The 23,061-nt window shown below is 41.8% G+C and overlaps 1 protein-coding gene across 1 annotated transcript in view; it reads left to right on the top strand.

Annotated features, from left to right (window-relative positions):
* LOC117810596 (transcription initiation factor TFIID subunit 4) overlaps positions 1–23,061 on the top strand; it is a 110,568-nt gene that overhangs the window by 5,395 nt on the left and 82,112 nt on the right. The window contains 5 exon segments of the mRNA XM_034680509.1: positions 18,726–18,822; positions 18,825–18,877; positions 19,612–19,734; positions 20,331–20,420; positions 21,386–21,595. Of these exon segments, the coding sequence (XP_034536400.1) occupies positions 18,726–18,822; positions 18,825–18,877; positions 19,612–19,734; positions 20,331–20,420; positions 21,386–21,595 (573 nt within the window).

The raw sequence follows: 23,061 nt of genomic DNA, 5'->3' as shown, positions 1-23,061 counted from the left end.
AAGTGTCATCACAAGCCACACAACTAATTCACTCAAATAACACGGGTATAAAGCAAACATTTATTCAAAGGGTCAGACACACACAAAGCAAATGATATAGATGCACATATTTATCGACTGTTTAACCACCTGCTTAACAAAAGGCTAGACACACAGATAGGAGGTGGAATGCCCAAATATGTTAGTATTTTTAAATTTATTTTATTTCAATTTTTTGCTTCCTTTTTATTTTTTAAATCACATGCTATTATGTCCCTTTCGGCACACTGTAGTTTAGCCGCAGTGTATTCCTGCTTCCTGCTGCAGCTTTGATGGAAAATAACACCACTGTGCTATTGAATGATACATTTCGCTTTTAAAAACTGCCAGACGGCTCAGTTGGCAAGTCAAAAGTAATCTGCACTTTATGTCAAACAGCATGTAAATACCTCTGAAGTACCTACTGAAGTAGTAAGAGTTTGAACTACCACCTATATGAGCTAGGTGCAGATAATCAGACTAATGTCACTGAGCAGCTTCATCTCAAAACTGGCAGAACACTATTTAGAGTTTGCAAATTGCCACATTGTGGATAAAATTAAGCCCAACAACTTAACTACAGGGCTTGCTGAATGCGTGAAAGTTGACTACAAGCCAGCCAACTCTACGGAGGACTTCATAGCATTAATTTAATTCCCAATTCAAGACACTGGTAAGAATTTATTTACATTGTTCATATGGACTTAAAATGCAAAATCATGGAATTTTAAACATGTGATTTAAGATTACATTAATTGCAATTAAGTATTGAAATTCAGTGATCAACCATGATTTAAAACTAAGCAGTTGACAGCCCTTGTTGTGTTGTATTGTGTTAAAGTGAAAATGATTGTGCTCTTAATTCTACAAGTGTTGCCAGAGTTTTGTCTTCTCCAGACTTCATACACCTTCACAAACAGGGAAGTTGTACAGGAAATCCCACTTCTCCTTTACAACGTTTGCTGGTAGCCCAAATCAGCACTGAACAACATACTGTCAGGGATTAGCCCTGTCCCATACCAATGAAACTGAGCCATACATTTCTCAGTGTGTGCTGAATCAACTGAAAAAGCTGAGCTCTACTGTTCAGGGGACCCACAGTGCCTACATGTATCAGGATGTATCGTGACGCTGCAGTCTTCCATGCTGCATTTTTTTTGTGCTCATGCAGCTACAGCTGAAACGCTGTATTATGTATCCCTGTTAAACATTACCAAGATTTGGTCTGCATGATACGAGAATTCTGTGATCGGAGATATCACTGTTCAATATTGCAATAATGGTTCCAAGACCAATTAATAAACAGATAATGATTAGTGCATTTTGGCTACATGCAGCTTTTCATGCTTTACTCAACAGTACCTCTGTTTGCAATGTGTCCTTTTTGAATAATTAATTAATCTGAAATACTTTTTTGACCACCAATTTGACACCAGTTGTTCAGATGGGTAGCTGATAGCCAGCTCCAGCTTCAGCATGTTGTAAAAGCATGGCCACACTACCTGGTCCACCATCCAATAGTTAAGTGAGAAAACATTACTTGTTTGCATAAATAAGTGTTATTTTTTGGAGGATAAGATCAGACTTTTATCATGTGTGTTTTTTTATTGCAATACCAGCACAAGGCATAGACCAGAAATGAAAGCTGAACTAACCCGTAGTGCTTCCCAGCCACAGACTACGTCATATGACAGGGGCCAGTGAACAACAGATCTGGTTGTCCTGCTGAGCAAGACATAGAGAACAGGCGTTTCATTCTGGCAACCTTCTGGACACCTTTGGTTTTTTGAAGTGGGGTTACATAAGTTAGTGGTCCATAGGAAATGATCACCCACTGGGGATCCTGGTCAGCTCTGCCCCTTTGCTGAGAACTAGAAAATAAACTATGCTATCAAGTAATTGATGCTAAACCTTATCTGAAACAAAAACAAAGTGTTAATCTGATGTCGTCACTGGTTCAGGGCAGCAGTGGCATTGGCAAAGCAGAGGCAGAGACTGTAAATCTTGCAGCTTAAATAGACCACCTAATTGGTCAGATAGTTTGTTGGGTGATTGTGAGAATGAGGTATGGCAAATGTGAAAGCAGTGCAGCTTGAGTTGCCTGCCTGAACTTGCTCGCAGGCGCCGCTCCATTTCAGTTTCCCTTTGGACTAAACTTTGGAATGCTTAAAAAAAAGCTTTCAAAAGTGGCTTCATGAAACTACAACACAAATTGATCAGCCAATTTTGAAACAATCATCTGACACTTCTTCATTTATGCAATTAGCATGTAATGTAGCTACATCATGAAGGCCGATGCAACTGCAGACTTTCACCTCTGAACAACTTCTCTCATTGCTATTGAAACGACTGTTGACCTTTGTCAACAGCAGCTCGACTGATTAAATTGTAGAAACGTTGATCTCATTATGCTTGGTTACACACGGTCCATGCTTGGTGGGCTCCACCTCATTAAGAGAACAGCTGAGCTCTGGACCCTAATTGGGCGGTGATTAATATGTTAAACTGTGTAATTATATTCAATGAATATTCTTGATGATTTTACGTATAGATTAAACTGAGATTAATGAGTGAATTAATGTCTCAGGGCTCATTAATGACTCCATGGGGTCCTCTCATCAAAATTTAACCAGCCACTGAATCATTAATTGGAGTTTGCTTATTATCACCTGTGGATACATCATTCATGTGAAAACCTGAGCTCTTGCTGCTGGGCTCACACCTTTGGAGCTTAACTCCCTAAAATACCCAGACGAGTGTATCGTTATTTAACCTATTTCTTTTTTTTTTTTTTTTTTTCACCACTTCTCTGTGAATCAAGGAGGGCAACTGAAAGCACAGATACATATTTCTTCTGATTAAAGCATCTTAACTCCTCTTTATATGATTCATTGCAACCTCAGAGCATCAGGCACTAACTAATTCATTTACCTTGATATGTTTATTGTTGGCAAATAGAAAAAAAAAGATCTTCTCTGACATAATTAGTTTCTCCTGGTGCATTTTTAAGACCTGTTTACTGCAATGAGACAGCTGTTATTATCAAATATTACCTGACTGTCGTACTAATCACACAGATCTGTTAAATACTTGATTCTGATCACAACCCCAAAGTACCGGTTATTAATTTTTTAAAAGCAAGAACAACCCCATGGACAACCTGAGCATAAACCTTATATGAAATCAATCTGCAGAAAGGAGTCCAGCACATTTGTAAAGTTAGTGATTTCATCTCTTCTTGTTGACAATGTGGCAAAACTCATTAGATTCCAATATTATTGGAAGAAAACATTGAGGGTAATAACTGACCAGTCCACAGAAGAGAAAGAAGACGAGAAGAGGAGGAACTGAGTGAAAGAGACATCAACTAAATTGATGAAACAGTCAAAATACAACCACAAACCACAACTCAGTGTGGACTGGTTTAGGGAGAAGACAGGGTTCCCACGCGTCCTGGAAAACCTGGAAAACCTGGAAAACAGTTGACCAGTTTTCCAGTACTGGAAAACACCCGGAAAATGGGAGAAAAAGTAAAATGTCCTGGAAAATCACATATAGTCCTGGAAAATTATTCCAACATGGCTGCGATTGACTTGACCCTATTAACAAAACACATCCCCATTCATTGAAACTTGAGTGCACGCTGTGCTGGAAAAGACACAGCGCAACTTTTTTCACATCTTTTCTCCTTCACTTCATAATCATGCATTCACAGAAAACGGGGGTATATTGTTTATGTTTTATGGTACATTTGGCTCAATTACCGTACTCTAGCTCAGTTGTTCTCAAAGTGGGGGTCCTGGGACCCCTGGGGGCTGCGAACCATAGCGTGGGGGTCCATGAAATAATTTGAATACATTTCTAGTAAATCATAAAATTATGCTGTGTCATTACAAAACAGCATACACCATTGTTATGATACCATTTGGTGGCTCGAAGGGATATGTGAGTCTTGTTACTGTTAATTTTCTGAAAGCGTTTCAGATCAATTACTTGACAAGTATAAATGCTGACATGTTGAGTCCACAAGGAATGAAATGACCCTCTGTTTTAAAGGATACAAGTAGGATTTACTTGATTCAAATTGAAGTGTTATCTGTTTATCACTATGGTACAGGTCTGAAGTATTTACATCGATACGTTTTACAATACAAATAGTTCCAAGGGCAACTAAGAGTGCAAATGGTAGTAAGCATGTGCTTTAGTGATGGGAAGTTGGGCTCTTTTCAGAGAGCCGGCTCTTCTGACTCTGCTCCCAAAGAAGAGCCGGCTCTTTCGACTCCTGAACGGCTGTTAACTTAGGATCTTTTGTAGCCGTATATTTTACCTTAACTTTGCAAAAACTAATGGTTTTGTGTGTTAAAAACCCTTTTACGTACGGTGTTTTTATGAGAAGCCTTATAATTGCCCAATTGTGTGCATTTATTCTGTTACAAAATCATTCTCACTCTGATCCTAGGGTTATGATTAGGGTTAGGGTTTTGATTAGGGTTAGGGTTGTGATTAGGGTTAGGGTAAGGGGTTGTGATTAGGGTTAGGGTAAGGGGTTGTGATTAGGGTTAGGGTTAGGGTTGTGATTAGGGTTGGGTTGTGATAAGGGTTGTGATTAGGGTTAGGGTTGTGATTAGGGTTAGGGTTGGGGTTAGGGTTATGTTGTGATTAGGGTTAGGGTTAGGGTTATGGTTAGGGTTGTGATTAGGGTTAGGGTTGGGGTTAGGGTTGGGTTGTGATTAGGGTTGGGGTTAGGGTTAGGGTTGTGATTAGGTTTAGGGTTGGGGTTAGGGTTGGGTTGTGATTAGGGTTGGGGTTAGGGTTAGGGTTGTGATTAGGGTTAGGGTTAGGGTTGTGATTAGGATTAGGGTTAGGGTTAAGGTTGTGATTAGGGTTAGGGTTGTGATTAGGGTTAGGGTAAGGGTTGTGATTAGGGTTAGGGTTGTGATTAGGGTTAGGGTTAGGGTTAGGGTTGTGATTAGGGTTATGATTAGGGTTAGGGTTAGGGTTGTGATTAGGGTTAGGGTTAGGGTTAGGGGTGTGTTTAGGGATAGGGTTAGGGTTAGGGTTGCGATCAGGGTTAGGGTTATGATTAGGGTAAGGTTAGGGTTGTGATTAGGGTTAGGGTTGTGATTAGGGTTAGGGTTGTGATTAGGGTTAGGGTTGTGATTAGGGTTAGGGTTGTGATTAGGGTTAGGGTTATGTTGTGATTAGGGTTAGGGTTAGGGTTATGATTAGGGTTATGATTAGGGTAAGGTTAGGGTTGTGATTAGGGTTAGGGTTGTGATTAGGGTTGGGGTTAGGGTTAGGGTTGTGATTAGGGTTAGGGTTAGGGTTGTGATTAGGGTTAGGGTTAGGGTTAAGGTTGTGATTAGGGTTAGGGTTGTGATTAGGGTTAGGGTAAGGGTTGTGATTAGGGTTAGGGTTGTGATTAGGGTTAGGGTTAGGGTTAGGGTTGTGATTAGGGTTATGATTAGGGTTAGGGTTAGGGTTGTGATTAGGGTTAGGGTTAGGGTTAGGGGTGTGTTTAGGGATAGGGTTAGGGTTAGGGTTGCGATCAGGGTTAGGGTTATGATTAGGGTAAGGTTAGGGTTGTGATTAGGGTTAGGGTTGTGATTAGGGTTAGGGTTGTGATTAGGGTTAGGGTTGTGATTAGGGTTAGGGTTGTGATTAGGGTTAGGTTTAGGGTTAGGGTTGTGTTGTGATTAGGGTTAGGGTTAGGGTTATGATTAGGGTTATGATTAGGGTAAGGTTAGGGTTGTGATTAGGGTTAGGGTTGTGATTAGGGTTATGGTTGTGATTAGGGTTAGGGTTATGTTGTGATTAGGGTTAGGGTAAGGGGTTGTGATTAGGGTTGGGGTTAGGGTTGGGTTGTGATTAGGGTTTGGGTTAGGGTTGTGATTAGGGTTAGGGTTAGGGTTGTGATTAGGGTTAGGGTTAGGGTTGTGATTAGGGTTATGATTAGGGTTAGGGTTGTGATTAGGGTTAGGGTTAGGGTTGTGATTAGGGTTAGGGTAAGGGGTTGTGATTAGGGTTAGGGTTAGGGTTAGGGTTGTGATCAGGGTTAGGGTTAGGGTTGTGATTAGGGTGAGGGTTGTGATTAGGGTTAGGGTTAGGGGTGTGTTTAGGACTAGGGTCAGGGTTAGGGTTGTGATCAGGGTTAGGGTTAGGGTTAGGGTTAGGGTTAGGGGTGTGTTTAGGGATAGGGTTACGGTTAGGGTTAGGATTAAGGCTGATTTATACTTCTGCGTCGCCCTATGCAGCAGGGGCCGCCGAAACGCCTGAGGGCAGTGCGGTCTCTCTGATAGCCGGTCGCCTGCTTCCGGTCCTGCTACGATCTCTGTTTACTTTTCCACATCGATTCAGAGCGTGTTATGTTAATCTACAGCTGATACATGTTGCTGTTTATCATACAGACATGATTACATGAAGAATAGAGAGGAGGAGATGAAATACACGGCCGATGTGTGGCCGATGTCCGGGACCCCTGAAGTGCTGTGAATGCGGGAAAGACAAAGCCGTCGAGCGGACCAATCACAGAGCTTGCAGTCCGCGTCGGCTCTACGCGTAGTTACATTTTGGAGGAGGTGCACGTCAGCTACGTGCGTAGGCCTCTGCGTAGGTACGGGAGCTACGCGGACCTACGGCGTAGGTTACGCCGTCGATTCGACGCAGAAGTATAAATCAGCCTTTAGGGTTAGGTTTTGAACCAGAACTAAGCTTAAGCATACAGAACCAGAACCAAACTAATGCAAACAGAACCAGAATCAAACTTAACCAGAACCGAACCAAAACCGAACCAGAACCAAACCGGAACCGAACCAGAACCGAACCGAACTAGAACCGAACCGAACCGAACCGAACCAGAACCGAACCGAACCAGAACCGAACCGAACCAGAACCGAACCAGAACTGAACCAGAACCGAACCGAAACGAACCAGAACCGTACCAAAACCGTACCAGAACCGAACCAGAACCGAACCAGACTTGAACCAGAACCGAACCAGAACCGAAACAGAACCGAACCAGAACTGAACAACAACCGGAAACTTACCAGAACCATACCAGAAATGAACCAGAACCGTACCAGAATTGAACCAGAACGGGAACCCAACCGAACCAGAACCATACCAGAACCGAACCAGAACCGTACCAGAACCGTACCAGAATTTAACCAGAACCGGAATCGAACCAGAACAGAACAGAACCAGAACCATATCAGAACAGAACCAGAACCGAACCAGAACCGAACTCAAGCAAACTGAACCAAAACCAGAACCAAACTCAAGCAAACAGAACCAAAACCAGAACCAAACTCAAGCAAACAGAACCAGAACCAACTCAGGTAAACAGAAACAGAACCAACTCAAGCCAACATAATCAGAACCAAACTCAAGCAAACAGAACCAGAACCAAACTCGAGCAAACATTAGTAACGTCCTCAGGTTGGCATAGAGAAAAATCAGATGCCTCAGCTTGGATGGGCTGATCCGATTTCTCCTCCCAGTGAGTATTTTCCCTGTCTTCAAGAAGACTCTCTCTGAAGGAACAGATGAAGCCAGGATACACAGCCTCCCCTCCCTCACCTGTATCCTATATCCTCACATATGATTGGCCGCATGGCCGCCATGCTGACCAATCAAAACAAAGTTCTGCTGTAAGCAGAGCTGGGGCTGAGCACTGTGAGAGCTAAGCAGCGAAAGGAAAAAACTGGGAGCCGACTCTCGATGTGAGCCGGCTCTTCTGATTCACTATAAAGCTGCAGCTCTGAGAGCCGATGCTTTTGATAATGACATATCACTAATGTGCTTAATCTGTGTTACAATTATTAGGGGGCCATGGACAATTTTCTAACCTGTAAGGGGTCTCTGGCTCCAAAAAGTTTGAGAACCCCTGCTCTAGCTAGTAGGGGTGCAAACTCCCGATAGTGAAAACAATCGGAACAAAAGAGCGACGCAGCTGCACAGAAACTCCACAATGTAGAAATCGCTGATCGTAATAGACATCGCCACGCAGGAAGACAGTTTAGATTTTTTTGAATATCTGAGAGATCTTCAAATACAGAGTGCGTCTGTACACCGGTGCGATTTTTTTTAGAGTTTACGGTAACTCAAATAAAAAAATGTGACATTTGCTTTGTTTTATATCGACCACTTAGCAGGATGAATATCAGGATTAAACAGGTATATTTTGAGTCTGAGTTGAGTTGAGAAACATTTGTGGCCATTTTTGTCGTTCAGATCTATTTAGCTCATTAATGCACTGATCCTCTGATCATTATTATTATTTAATTATTTCAATAAGGCCTGATTCCTTCACTGGCTCTTTTGTTTTTTTCTTAGCTCATTTTATATTTTTTGAGAAAAGAGAAAGCTGAGATGAGAGTTGCCCATCATTGTTACTTGGTTGCACTAATAAAGTGAAGTGCAGTACATCTGTGGTTGCATTATTCTATTATCAATTTGCCATAATTTTTAAGTATGTAAGAGATGATTTCATTGATAGCCATAGACTACACGTCTTTCAATGTAGACTTCCACTGAGAAGAACATATTAGACTATTTAGGAACTAAATTAGGAACTAAATTTAGACGGTCATACCAGTTTGATCATCAATGAAAATGTCCTGGAAATGTCCTGGAAAATGATCTCTGGAAAAGAGTGGGAACCCTGGAAGAAAATGTCAACAGAAAAGTTAAGGGAGGAACTTATACAGGTGCTGTTGTTATTTTCTGCATCTGTTAGGAATGTTAACTGAAAAACGTGTTTTTGACTCAGCTGTAAATACAAGTATTAAGTTTAATTTAACCTGCAAGTAAGCTGATAAGAACACTGTTGCAATGTAAGCACTACCAACCATAGATTCGAGGGACAATATTTTCAGATAGCTGCAAAAAAATAATATTTTCAAATCAACAAAATAATCTCCAAATCAATACTTAGTTTTGGCTTGTTTGTATCTTTAGTTGGAATCCGGTTCATGTTTGGTAAATGTATAATGTTTGAGTCGTTCTGTGAAATAGAATCCCAACTGGCTACTTATTCACTACTTTTTTTGATGAATTGATTGTTGGGTACAAAAAAAAAAGAAATTATATTACAGTCTGCACTAAAATTTCCTAAGGCCAAAGTTTTAATCAGTTAGCTTATTTGACGCAAATAGCAGCCAAACAGAAAAATACTGAGTCATTAGTTTTGTTGATATTTAGATTACTATCACAGAAATCTGAAAAAAGGAAGTTCATGAATGACTAAAACTGACAGAATTACACTTTTACCTAAAATTTTACTAATTCTTAAAACTGCCACTGATTCATTTCAGGTCAGTTTACTGATGGATTAATCAACATTTTTCACATTTAAACTTCAAGTTTTAGTTAAAGAGAAAAGGCAACACAAACAAATGAGAGACAGCTGCATTTGTCTGTATTCTTTTCATAACAACACATGTATTGAGTTTTCAGCATTTGGTGAAATTACCAAATAAAAATGTTAATTTTTAAAAAATCTATTAAAATGTTATATAAACACTTTCTGCAGACATGATAGGGTTGCAAAGCAGAATGTGTGTCATTAAATTAACTGCACATTTTTAATGCATATGACAAATACATTGAATTGAAACTGACATACATAACAAATGTATCCATGCCGATCCATATGGCAGATCTTTTCATCTCAGTTCTATGCTTTTCTGTGTTTACAACAGCCATGTGCGTCTCCTACGTCATAAGCGCTGGCTGGTCTGTGCATTTTTGCCCGGTGGAGCATGATGGAGGATAACTACAGAGGCTCTGCAGTTTAGGTGCACCCGTCTTTTGCTAACAACTCCGCTGTAAACTTGCAACATGTGCAGCACTAATGTTTCAACGGATGGCGGTCGCGCTGAAAAATCTAATGGAAGCCCAAAGGAGGAAGTTTACGTCAGCTGTAGCCTACTGCAAAGATGGAAAAAACCTTCTATTAATGGATTCAAAGTGTGAAAAAAGGTTATTGGATTTAATTGTTCCGACAAAGTCAGAAAAGCCTGAAGTTGTCAAAACATTATTCTATCCTCACATTAGGGAATGGAGATTGTCAAATCAATACTGGGATCGGATCGGCCAGTATCGGTATCGGCAGATTCCAAAGCCCAGGTATCGGTATCGGTATCGGTATCGGTATCGATATCGGGACCTAAAAAGTGGGATCAGTGAATCCCTAACCTCAATACTCAACAACACATACAAAGCAGTTACCCAAATGGCCTCACTAACAGATGTTGACCACCCGTCACCGGCCTCATCAGGCACACAATATAAATCATTATCCCAGAGAGAACTGATACATGGACCCCAAAGAATGTGATAGACTTGTCCCACTGCTCATTAACACATTTTGATAAAGAGCACTATCCTCTGTAAATGTAACAGATGTTAGTATTATCATCCCACCCATCTAATGTTAAAAAAATCATTCCTTTTGTGTATTAAAGGGTTACATTTACTTAACAGACAGGGAAAATGAAACTCAAGCTCAAGAAAAACACAGACAAGGTTTCCAATAATAAGTTATCAAATACAAGTTGTTGTTTCAATACTTTTTACAACAGTCATCTCATCAGATGATGGTTGGCTAAAAAGCTGTACTTCATAAGACAGACACTTGTTTTACTACCAACCATTTTTCCTCACAAAGACTAAGAACTGATATCATCCAACCACTCTTCATTTAGGCTGTTGAGGCCTTAAAAAGGCCACACAAAGATCTGAGGCACCTCATCAGTGTCACTGGCTGTGAGGACAAAAGACTAACACTAGAGGGCAGCATTTTATTGTCTTTCTTTGAGTCAGAAACACGTTCCTCTGTGTTCTTGGGTCTACTTTCAGGTTTCAATTCATGTTCCTGTAACATTTGCACTTAGGGCAACAGCAAGACCATTTGTCTGCTTTATAAAAGTGTTTATGAAAGCAAATAGTCTATTAATGCAGCAACACATTTAATAAATCTGGTAATAAATGTCCAGGTTGCAGAGGCATCAGCACAAACACACATACGTTAGTTAGTATAGCAGTTGTACAGCAGCGGTATGTACTCTGCTTTATTTTGTGTATTTTTTTATCATTCGATAATTTTGCTGCATAGTAGACTTGGCTGTCAGAAGCCACACAGCCCATCTGAAAGCTGCCATGAAGTGGATTTTCTTAAAGGTGACATATCATGCAAAATTGACTTTTTAATGGTTCTTTACCTGAAATATGTGTCCCTGGCATGTCTACAAACCCCCCAAGAATGAAAAAAATCCATTCTGCCCCTGTTTTGATTTCTACACCTTTCTGTAAATGTGTGTGAAACGAGCCGTTTCAGACTTCCGTGTTTTTGTTACGTAACAACAATATCCGGTCTGTCACGGAGTCAGAGCTCGGAGCTTGTTCAGCCCATAGACTGTATAAAATAATACTGAATCCCTCCCCCGTTTTTCATTACCTGCACAAATATGTGCCAACAAGGAGCTTAGGAGGGAGGCATGCTAGTTGTAGGCTTTCTTAATAAACGCAAAGGTCGGTTTTACTCCCCATGTCTGCAGATTTGAAGATATAGTGGATGATTTTTATTTGTCATGGATAAGTGCTAGCGCTAATTAGCATAGCCACATAGCTATATGTTCATAGCTGTAGCTGTAGCTGTAGCTGTGTACCAAGACACACGTCGACATACTGACAAATAAAACAACAAGAAACACTAAATCTGTGACCAATCCTTCATAAAAGGTCCCGCTGCCTTTCTGGCAGAGGTCGGGTTTACTCCCCACGTCTGCAGATTTGAAGATCTAGTGGATGATTTATCATGGATAAGTGCTAGCGCTAGTTAGCATAGCCACATAGCTACATGCTCGTAGCTGTGTACCAAGACACACGTCTACATACTGATAAATAAAACAACAAGAAACACTAAATCTATGACCAATCCTTCAGAAAGGTCCTGCTACAGGCGCCTCTCCGTCAGGATCAGATTCAGAGGGTTGAAGTAACGCGATCTCTGAGCAGCCGTGTATATTCAGCCAACATGTAAACATTAGATCAACGTGCTGGAGAGCCGAGGCACATCCACTTCCGGAGGGGGCGTGGTCAGAGGGAAAACAGAGTGTTCTGATGAGGAATGAAGAAAAGGACTTTTCAGGCATGCCAAAATCTGATTTCAAAGTGTTTTTTTGAGCATAAACTTTAAATACATGTTTTTGGGACCTCTTAGACCAATATATATTGATGAAAAAAGCATGATATGTCCCCTTTAAGAACTAAAATTTTTCACTTATACTTCCTATGGAAGGTGTAGATCATTCTCAGCAGTCCGTAATCTCTCCTTCCCCAGCCTTGAAAGTAGCCCTCTGGCGTCACAGACACCCAACCTGTATCCATCCTGATGTGAACCCCTCTCAAAAGAGACTTGCAGATTGTCATCGCCTCTCACAGTCACACTGATGACAAATTAGCGGGACGCGGCGTTGCCTCCTGACAGGAAAAGCAGTAGCGAGAAATGAAAGGGAATGGTGTTTATTCCCAGAGCTCAACCCCTCTGTCGGCCTGTCACTCTTCCCACAACCCGAGGGGAGAAACGGAAGGCATCCTGAGCTTCCTTCCTTCCATACCTGTTAAATCATTCATCATCCAACTGCCTGATTATTTTAAAAAGCTAACAAGGCTTTGGTTCTTCAGTGCGTTTGCGTGTGTCTGTCTGTGTGTGTGAGAAGCAGAGAGAGCGAGAAGAAGAGAGGCATAGCTAGCGGTGGGATGCACCCCGTGGCTCTAACCAACCCTCCTTTACCCCCACTGTCTCCCCCGTCTCCTCTTCCCCCTTCCACTTTCCCCAGACTCAGTGCATCTTTCTTTTGGATCCTGCAAAACTTTTATTGGAGGGGAGACTCCCTCCTCCTCTCTCTATCCTACTTCTTTTCTACTCTTTGCCTCTTTCCCCCCTTGTCCTTTGGCACGGCTGTGTGTGTCTGTTTGTGTGTTTTCATTTGGATGCAAGGCAAGTGCAGTTAATCATGTGTTTAAATGTGTGTCTGTTCTCTCTACTGTCTGTATGTGGATGCTTTTGTCTGTTTGTGAATGGACGGCTGTGTGCCAGAGGTCGGGGCAGAGGCCCTCTTCGGTTTTCCTTGCCCGAAGACAAGAAAGCAGCCTAGAAGTGTGTATTGGTGTCTGCCTGATTGTAAGAATGTGTGTCTACATATGTGTGTATGTGTCATTGAGCCACTGAGCATCACTGGAGTTTTGTGGTTCTCACTGCCAAACCATCCCACTTGCTTGAGTGCCATTGACATGCAAAAGAACAAAGCACCCTTAGTACCCTTAATAACGTTTGTCCACCTGGAGTGAACAACATGAGACAAGCCTGTCATGTGTGATTAGAATGTTCAGTGTTGAATAAAGACATTACGTGCTTTGATTGAAAAGTACTAAGGTTTGTGTGGTAGCTATAACTTAAAGCTCTCAGACTACGCTGCTGAAGGCTATGCTTTAAAGAGCACCTGTGTTTGTTACACATCTTCTCTCCTGAGCCCACCCCCCCAACAATAAGATACGATATGATACAATACCATAGACTGTTTAAATAATGGACGTAGTATCTGTGACATCACCCATCTGTTCCTGAGCGCTGTTTTGAAGGCGATCGGCGGCGGCAGCCATATTGGTAATGCTGAACTCAACCTAACTTCTGTGGAGCTAGTGTGAGGTAAAGAGGCGGGCTTTGAGCCTCCTAGCCAACAGCTACAGTGTTCCCGCCTGGCAGTCAAGGCAGTCATGTCCTTATATGGGCAAAACTCATGGTCTTAATATCTTCCGAACTGTCCCGTCAGAAAAAGACTGTGTGCAGATCGGAAAAATTTGCTACTTAGACCCAGTGGTGGACAAAGTACACAGCTTCATTACTTAAGTCAAAGTATAGATACTCCAGGTCAAATATTACTCCAATACAAGTGAAAGTTGTTCAGTCAAATTATTACTTGAGTTAAAGTACTGAAGTACTTGCTTTTAAACATACTTAAGTATTCAAAGTTTCTTAAAAAATCTTAAAACATTGTATTTTCAAAATACATACACGCAGTTACTCCAAGCACAGACAACTTAGTTTGAATTGTTCATCTGGAATAAAACAAAGGTTACGTAGCTCAACACGCTTTCTCAGGTTGGACAGTGAATTTTTGTACGTTTGAGCAGAAGGAAACCGGGAGAACATTTAGAACGATACGTATCATTCTTCATTTTAAAAATCTCTAACTTGGGCTGAAGATATGGCCATGGGTGCTCAGGTGGAGAATTATAGCCATCATTACCACCTCTAACTGAACTGCCTGATCTGAGTGAAATCTGCTCTGTGTTGCTCCACGTTCAACCGTAGAGACGCATGATATACAGGTACGACTAAACCACTGAGACAAACAGAACTACACAAACACATTTTACTGCCTTAGGGATCAGATTTCAGAAAACAGAAGGAAATTCATGAGCTGACTTCAAAGCTAAAGTATTGAGTAACTAGAGCACTGATAGAAATGTAGTGGAGTAAAAGTACAATAATTATCTTCTGAATGTAGTGGAGTTAAAGTTCCCCCAAAAAATAATACTCAAGTAAAGTACAGATACTCAAAAAATTTACTTAAGTACAGTACTCAAGTAAATTTACTTTGTTACTGTCCACCACTGCTTAGACCTAAACCGTTTTTTGAACCAGGCTGTAAACATGTTTATTAACGCTGCAAAGATCGTCTTTTTTGAATTGGTGTGTATGTGGTTTCTGCAACCATTCTCAAGTGGACGCTCGATGAATTGCAGTTTATAACACTTCCGCATGGGCTTCATAGTTAGAGACCGGAGGTTGCCGCTTGGTTTTAACAATGAGTTTTCTTGAATTTGTCCCAAAAAGTAACAAGAAATTAACAAATGTGTCAGTTTCAGGTGGGTCAGTTGTGTGACTCCAGAGAAAATATATGTATTATCAAGTGTTGTGCTAAACCATGCCAACCTATGTCTACTAGTTTGACTAGTCAGCAGCAGCGTATAGCCAAAAACAAGTTGTAGCCAGTGTGGCACCTGCTGCTACTCTCTCGGCCTTATAAACCCGACCCTGCTGGTCTGATTGCTTTAAAAGTCTGTGTCAGTTGTCTGCCTCTAACAGAGTGATGGATTTCTTATAATGAACCCCCTCTTCTTCACACATCGGTAAAGTTGTTCTGACCCAGTTTTATGGCACTGTGACTTACTTCTACCTGACCAAATATGCTCTCCTCTGTCCTGGTCTCCAGCACCACCAAATAGCTTTCCTCTTATTTCTTTCCTGCTGTCATGACCTTTCCTCATCCACCTGCAAGGCACGCTCCTGCTCTTTTCTTCCCCTTCTACCCTTTTATTTTCTCTAACTTTGTCCTGGTCTGTTTTTCCAGCTTCAGTCTCTCCCTCTTCACCTGTCCGTTTCCCATAAATCACTGACATGAACTCCCCTTCACTGTTTTTCTTCCTTTGTATCTTTTGAAGTGTCTTATATTCCTTTATCCCCCCAAAACCCCTGCCGACTATCTTTGATATCTTTTCTGTCCTCCTTGTTTCCTTGTCTGTCTTTGTCTTCTCTCCGTCTCTCTGTGTTGCTCTTTTTCTTTCTGCAGTCTCCTGTGACGCTCAGACCACCCGGCAGTGTTCTTTGACCCCAGCCAAGATGGTACCAGCCGCCTCTCCAACTCCTTCCAGCCCTGCCCTCCAAGACCTCCTCCTCTTCCTCTTCCTCTTCCTCCTCTTCTTGTCCTGCACTCCGCCCAGTGAGATAACCCACTTTACTACCCTATTTTACAGTCTTTTATCCTGCTCTTTGTGGAGCTTACCTGACAAGGGATGCCCAGGCACCGTGTTGTGTCTTAGTGATTGTCCTGAAGATACCCCGTAGGTTGTAGTAGAGAAGCTGGGTGTACAAGCACTTATTTTCTACACCTTCAATTTTTGCTGTGCCAGAATGAGCGACACAGGGAGAAACTTTATCATTGCAAATTAATTCCAAAATGACAGGTGACAGAAAAATTTCTTACGAGCTAGCATGCCTCTAAACAAACAACTAAATAAACTTGAAATACAACCTGCAACTTTCTCACCAGGTAGCAAACTTCTCTGCAAAACGACCTCCTGTATTTTGGTTCATTTCAAATACAAAGCTGTTCAAACACTTGAGTGTCACAGCTTCCTTTTCAAATGATGTAGTTGTAACACCCTTTAGGCTACTAATCAGGAGACCAGAAGATTTTAGTTCAGATCGGCTCTGGGAGGAGAAGGAATTAACCACACTTAAGTAAACACAGAGACCAAGTTTGAAGAAAAAAGAAAGGATACTATGTATTAAACAACAACAAAACAAACAATTAACGCAAAACAACCATTAGTATGGCATTCGGGTCATAAACGAAATTGACAATCAAGACTTCATGTTGTCTCTTCACTATAAATACACTGAAAACACACACAGCATGAAATTGAGCAGAGATTGATCTATTTGTGCACTGAATTGTCCGTGTTTCTGACAGGTGTAAGTCAGTCCCTAAAGTTCAGCAGTGCAGAGAAAAACCCTGCAACAGTCCACCAGTAGAAGGGGGGAAAAAAGTGTACAGATGCTTAGTAAACCACTTTGGTAGGCCAGTTGAGTTCATGCAATCAGAAACCCGCTCCGTCCAGTGTAGTTCGCCATCAGGTATCACAGTTCTTAAGAGTAAGGAAAACCCACCACCATCCAGTATCACAGTTATTAAGAGTAAGGAAAACCCACCGCCATCCGGTATCACAGTTCTTAAGGGTAAGGAAAACCCACCGCCATCCTGTATCAGAGTTCTTAAGAGCAAGGAAAACCCATCACCATCTGGTATCACAGTTCTTGAGAGTAAGGAAAACCTACCGCCATCCCTAATCACAATTCTTAAGAGTAAGGAAAACCCACCGCCATCCGGTATCACAGTTCTTAAGGGTAAGGAAACCCCACCGCCATCCAGTATCACAGTTATTAAGAGTAAGGAAAACCCACCGCCATCCAGTATCACAGTTATTAAGAGTAAGGAAAACCCACCGCCATCCAGTATCACAGTTATTAAGAGTAAGGAAAACCAACCGCCATCCGGTATCACAGTTCTAAAGGGTAAAGAAAACCCACTGCCATCCAGTATCACAGTTCTGAGAGTAAGGAAAACCCTCCGCCATCCCGTATCACAGTTTTTAAGAGAAAGTAAAAACCCACCGCCATCTGGCATCACAGTTCTTAAGGGTAAGGAAAACCCACCGCCATCCCTAATCACAGTTCTTAAGCCATCCGGTATCACAGTTCTTAAGAGTAAGGAAAACCCACCGCCATCTGGCATCACAGTTCTTAAGGGTAAGGGAAACCCAACGCCTTGCGGTATCACAGTTCTTAAGAGTAAGGAAAACCCACCGCCATCTGGCATCACAGTTCTTCAGGGTAAGGAAAACCTGGCCTGTACTATCAAACAATACTAGACATTAGTCACTAGCACTAGTTATCAATCAATCAAATAGCTATAAAGCTATGCACTGCAGCGGTAAAGCTCCAGGAATAATCACAACACTATTAGTTATGGTCCCGGGTCTTTGTTGGATGCAACCATTTGACTTCCAATGACATCTTGATGAAAATTAGTTTCTCTGCAAAACATATGTATTGACAGATTAGAGAAACTACCTTGCAAGCTACTTGTGTGTCTGCAGGGGAAATTGAATGAATGACCAACTTCCTCAAAGATTCCAGTATTCTTTCTGGGTATACTTACCTTTGCTACTGATATCCTTAGCTGTACACTGACAGTGGTGGAGCCAGCTTATGAACTTAACCTCTCCTATTCTCTGATCATCTCAGTATTTCCTTTTCAGAAACTGTTCGTTGATCCAGCTGACATGTGCTGCAGCTTTTAGCTCACATTTGAATTTGCAAGAATCCCTGTGTTTGTAAAAATAGAAAACAAAACACTGTATATGTGTGTTTGGAAAAAATCGGTCAGTGTTGCGCTTGATTTTCTCCTTTTCAAACTCAAATATGTTTTCCCTATGTCTAGGAAATGCTGTGTTTTAAGCAGCAAGTTATGCCAACTTTTATTCAAGTTAACTTCATTACAAATGGAAGTAAACCATGTAGTCAGCCTCAATCCATGCGTGCTTCAGTGTATTTTCCATGCATTTTGTGTGCATGTACACCTGTATTTAGAACTGTCTGCTTCTTATTGCATCACATGAGATGATTTTTATTGCCACGTGTGAACAGGCCCGAGAGATTCCAGAGAGGGTGATGAGGGCTTTAGAGTGAGAGACCGCTAATGGCACCTCATGTGTTGAGTAAAATTTGTGTTATGGATGTGAGATATTTTCTGGTCATTCATCCTCTCACATTTCATCATTAGAGCGTATACACTTGGTGGCTAATGCTTGGCATGACCAGTAAACAAGTCTTGATAGGACTTTTCCCTTGTCAGGTAGGTGACTATGAAGAAAAGCTTTGATGGCCTCCCGTCTTTCCCAGCCTCCAGCTGTCACCACCTCCCCTTCCTCCTCCTTGTCTGTTTAGCGATGTCCACTGAGTCAGGACACCAGATGTGACAGGAGCGCTGTGGCGCCTGCCTCCTGTTCTCTGTGGCCTTGCTGCGAGCGAGGCGTCACGTCCTGTTTATCTCTCTGTCTCTTCCTTGCTCTTCCAGAAGGGCCCTGTGGCTCCAGCCGTGGCTGTGACGGCTCAGCAGCAGACCCCCGTGGTTATGGCCCCCCAGGCCCCGGCCCAGGCTGCCTCCCAACCCGTGCGCCTCCTCAGACGGGAATCGCCCCGGCCCCCGGAGCTTCTGTCGTGTCCCAGGTCCGTACTGTCTCCATCCCCCACTCCTTCCTTGTTTAACCGCCCACTCTCCAACCTCACGGGCGCATGCACTGTCACATCTGCCAGCAGGCTGGCTGTGTCACAAGCACAGCCCAGGACCCTAAGCCTCACCGCCTCCCTCAGCTGGCCACACACTGAGAGTCTCACACATGCCCACACACGTTCGCAATCATACATTCAACAACGTGTTTCGCAACCCAAGGACATGCAGACAGAGCCATCATGACCACATTCAGGGACACAAGGATCATAGATTCAGCTAAGATGCTAGCTTACTTACACATGGAAATGTGTGTGTATGGAATCACAAACTCTCAATCTTTGTAGGATCAGGCCTCATAGCCTCATACGAGAGCTCTGATAGGATGACTACAGTTTGTTGCCCCTGGCACTTTGAGTGGAAAGGTGCCATGTCTCATTTGGCTACAAAGATGACTAGTCAACATGCTAAGTTGCACTACAATCTGATTTTTGACTGATGCTTGGCAGCTTCTTTATCAGTCCAAGTATTAAAGAAGTACTCTGCATGTATACAAGATTTGTCCATACCTATTTTATTTCACACTCAGTTTGGATGCTATATATGTACTTAGCGTGGACTAATAGCAACATAAAAAAATGAAATAATTTCCTCAAATGTGAGCAAGTTTTTCTCATTTAAAAAAAAAAAAATGAGCACAGAAGCTAAATGAATACTTTCTTATCTTTTTCAGGAAATGCAAGAGAATGTCAAGAAATGTAAGAATTTCCTGGCCACACTCATCAAGCTGGCGTCTCACAATTCTCCGTCCCCTGAGACCTCCAAGAACGTCAAGGCTCTGGTTCAGGACCTACTGGTGAGTTCCAAACACCACCTTAAAAAGACTGCTCCTTTTGGATATCAGAAAAGTATTGTGCCTGTTTTAGCTACTCCAGAAAGGATCATATTAACTTCAAATTTACTTAAAAGAAGTCACATTTTAAGAAACTATCTCTCACAAAGTCTTGTCCAACTTTTTGCAGTCACATTTTTCAAAACCTGTGCCCTGTCAGCTGCTACTTTCCTGTCCCCACACAACATTTTCAAACTAAAAAGCTGCTTGACTGGAATAACAGTTTCTATAATCATTCCTGATCAAGTTTTACTTTACTTTTAATAATAGTTAACAAAGGAGTAAGTAAAAGTGTACTCTTTTTCTGTTATTGTATTGAGCATTTCAAACCTGTAGGTGGCAGCATTAAGCCCCTTTCCAAAACCCTTCCTGAATCTTCCTCGTCTACACAGTTACTCTTTAATGAGCTGCACCCTGAGGTGCCAGTATGGATGTTGAATGGTTAATCATCAGCTCCGGTGATGGGATTTCATCTTGCTTTGTTTAAGTCAACGCATTGTATATGTATTGCTGTCTGGCTTCCTTTGTAAAATGCTGTTACGGTACCTTTCTCCTAACAGGATGCCAAGATTGAGCCGGAGGAGTTCACCAGCCGGCTGCAGACTGAGCTCAAGTCGTCTCCTCAGCCTTACCTGGTGCCCTTTCTCAAGGTGGGGTCCTTGCCTGTAACCCCTTCTTGTCGGCTTTAAAACTGTTTACCACACAGACAGGATCCCATTTACTCTTATTATGCCCCTAGAGCTAACTCTTTGTAGATGTCTCAAACATAAATTCTAATTCTGAATTGATCCTCTTCATTGGTCCTGATACTTACTACAACACTTGTCTCGTAAAGTTTTCCTCTTTTTTTTCGGCCCCATAGCTTTCTAAATTGACCTCTAACAGAAAACTGTTCCCTGATCTACTCCTGAACCTTCCCCTTAAATCCTTCCTTAACTTGACTCTCTAAGCTGACCCTCTTATGTATTTTTCTAAAACTGCCCCCCCTAAGGTAGTCCTTTCCCTGGAACCAGCTATGGCTAGACCTGACATTAGAATAATACACACAAACACACACACACACACGGCCCTCTGGCCTGACTTCTGACTGTGTGTGACAGTGGCCCCCACAGCCGTTCCTGCCAGTAGCCAGCAGGTTCCTCCAGCCAACCGTGATGAGCGTCACATCAAGGCGCCCAACCACCCATCCTGGCCACAAACACATGTTGTCATGCAATGTTATGTCGCTTACGTCAAAAATCTCCCTGAAATAGTCTGGATGGAGCAACGTCAGCTCCTCAGGTCGGCTCTGACAGTGTTATCAGAAATGCCTGATGGCCATTTTCATGTATTTCATATACAATATTAAATATTAAACACACTGGTGGGATATTCTCCCGAAATCAAATCCAACTTTTTCCCTGCAGGAGTAATATTCTTACAACATATACAAAATATGTATCATTGTTTAAAAATAATAAAGGTACATGTCACTGTAAACATGTTTTTGATAACGTTATGCTCAATCAGCCAGCAACCACAGCAATTTTTGTGTCTGCAGCTGTGTATGCTGTTTTCTCATGCATGTTTGTTTTTGCTCTATGACTCCAACTCTGGCCTCTCTGCCCGTCAACAGAAGAGCCTCCCGGCCCTCAGGCTGTCTTTGCTGAATAGTCAGCACTCCCTGACCCCACCCCCGCAGCAGGGAGTCAAACCAGTGCCCGGCGGCACCCCTCCTGCCATCGTGGCTGGGCCAGCTGTCCGCATACGCCACCCCAATAGCGTCAGCACCACTTCGGGTGCCAGTGTGCTGCCCGGCGGGACGCTCGGACATGCAGCTGCTATGGTATGTATGCAGCGCACCAGCTGGAACAGAGTACAGACACAGTTATCGTATTGTGAATTCCAACAGCTTATACATAGACCACAGTCAAGAGTGACTTACAGTTATCCCAAGAATGAATGAAATGTGTAAGTGCCCATAGAAGAGCAGAACTTAGGTCTGTGTGTAAGACCTGTAGTGGTCAGGTAATGGGTGTGACTATTATTTAATTATTTATCTACCATTCCTTTATCCAATAGAATACTAGAGGGTGGATGATGGATGTAAGTAAGAGGTTTTATGCATGTTGATGGGTCCCATACAAATCTGAATCATCCTAAAGAGTGTTATCGTCCCATGGCTGGGAGTTTGCCTAAAGTGAGCCAAGTTCACACACTTATTTCAGAGTCAAAATTAGTTTTCCAGAAAAACTTCATGAACAACTCAGACTCAAAGGTTTATTTTATGAAACACTTGACACTTTCACACAGCTTGAAGATACTCAGAACAACCAAATGGTATTACTGGCCACTGATCAGAACAGATGGTGCTGCACTTGACTCAAAGGCACCTTGTTAGTAATTGTTTACTCCTGTCCGGACGTTTGCGACTGATTGGAATATCTGACCCCAAAACTTTACAACAACAAACCAAGATCCCCTTCTTCCCTTTGCATGCCACATTTTAGTCAGCCAACCAAGATGATAAATATAAGATTAAATCTTTACATGTCTCACTCCCTATACCAGAAGAAATGTTAAAAGGGCTTGTCATTTTGATGCCCAGGCAGAAACATAAGGCTACAGTTAAAACAGGTCATTATTCATTAAAAAGATGACTATTCCCAAAATACATTTATTTTTAAGCCCAGGGTGATATGTCTAATTTTATCCAAATATATCTTGTGTTCTGCGCTGTATGACAGAAAAATGTTAGAAGCACTTTTATTTTAGTTTTGTCAATCCACCTATTTTTTCCCTAATGTCTGCAGACCTGCCCTAATAATTAGGATCACATACAAGTTTTAACCATCAGTTTGTTTTTCTCAACTAAGCGTGTCCAACTCAGATCAGAAATTGCTTCTTTTCAAGGGACACCTGGCCAATAGAGGCAGCAAAACACAATGCTTCAACAACAATAAACAATCAAACTCATAGAGTAGATTAAAAGAACTTGAAAATGATCAACATCATTATGAAGGCAGCCTGGGCTTCAGAGATTTCACCAAAGATTGAAAAACATTCAGGTCAAGAAAGTTTTGCAGTTTAAAACCAGGCGCTCGATCATTCAGAGAAGTAGGTGCAGAAAACCCTAAAAGCATAATTACCTCATTCAGATCTGACTTTATTTGTTTATTTATTCAACCTTTATTTACAGAGAAACCTAGAAACAGAACAATACAATACAAAAACAGGACAGGAGTGAACAACTTAAAAGCAACTTAAAAACAAGTTGAGTTATGGGGTGTAATAAGACTTAAGCAACTAACT

The sequence above is a fragment of the Notolabrus celidotus genome, chromosome 3 (genome assembly GCF_009762535.1).
Source record: "Notolabrus celidotus isolate fNotCel1 chromosome 3, fNotCel1.pri, whole genome shotgun sequence".
Classification (NCBI taxonomy): Eukaryota; Metazoa; Chordata; class Actinopteri; order Labriformes; family Labridae; genus Notolabrus; species Notolabrus celidotus.
The sequence above is the reverse complement of the archived record's forward strand: the minus strand, read 5'-3'. Positions and strand labels throughout refer to the sequence as shown.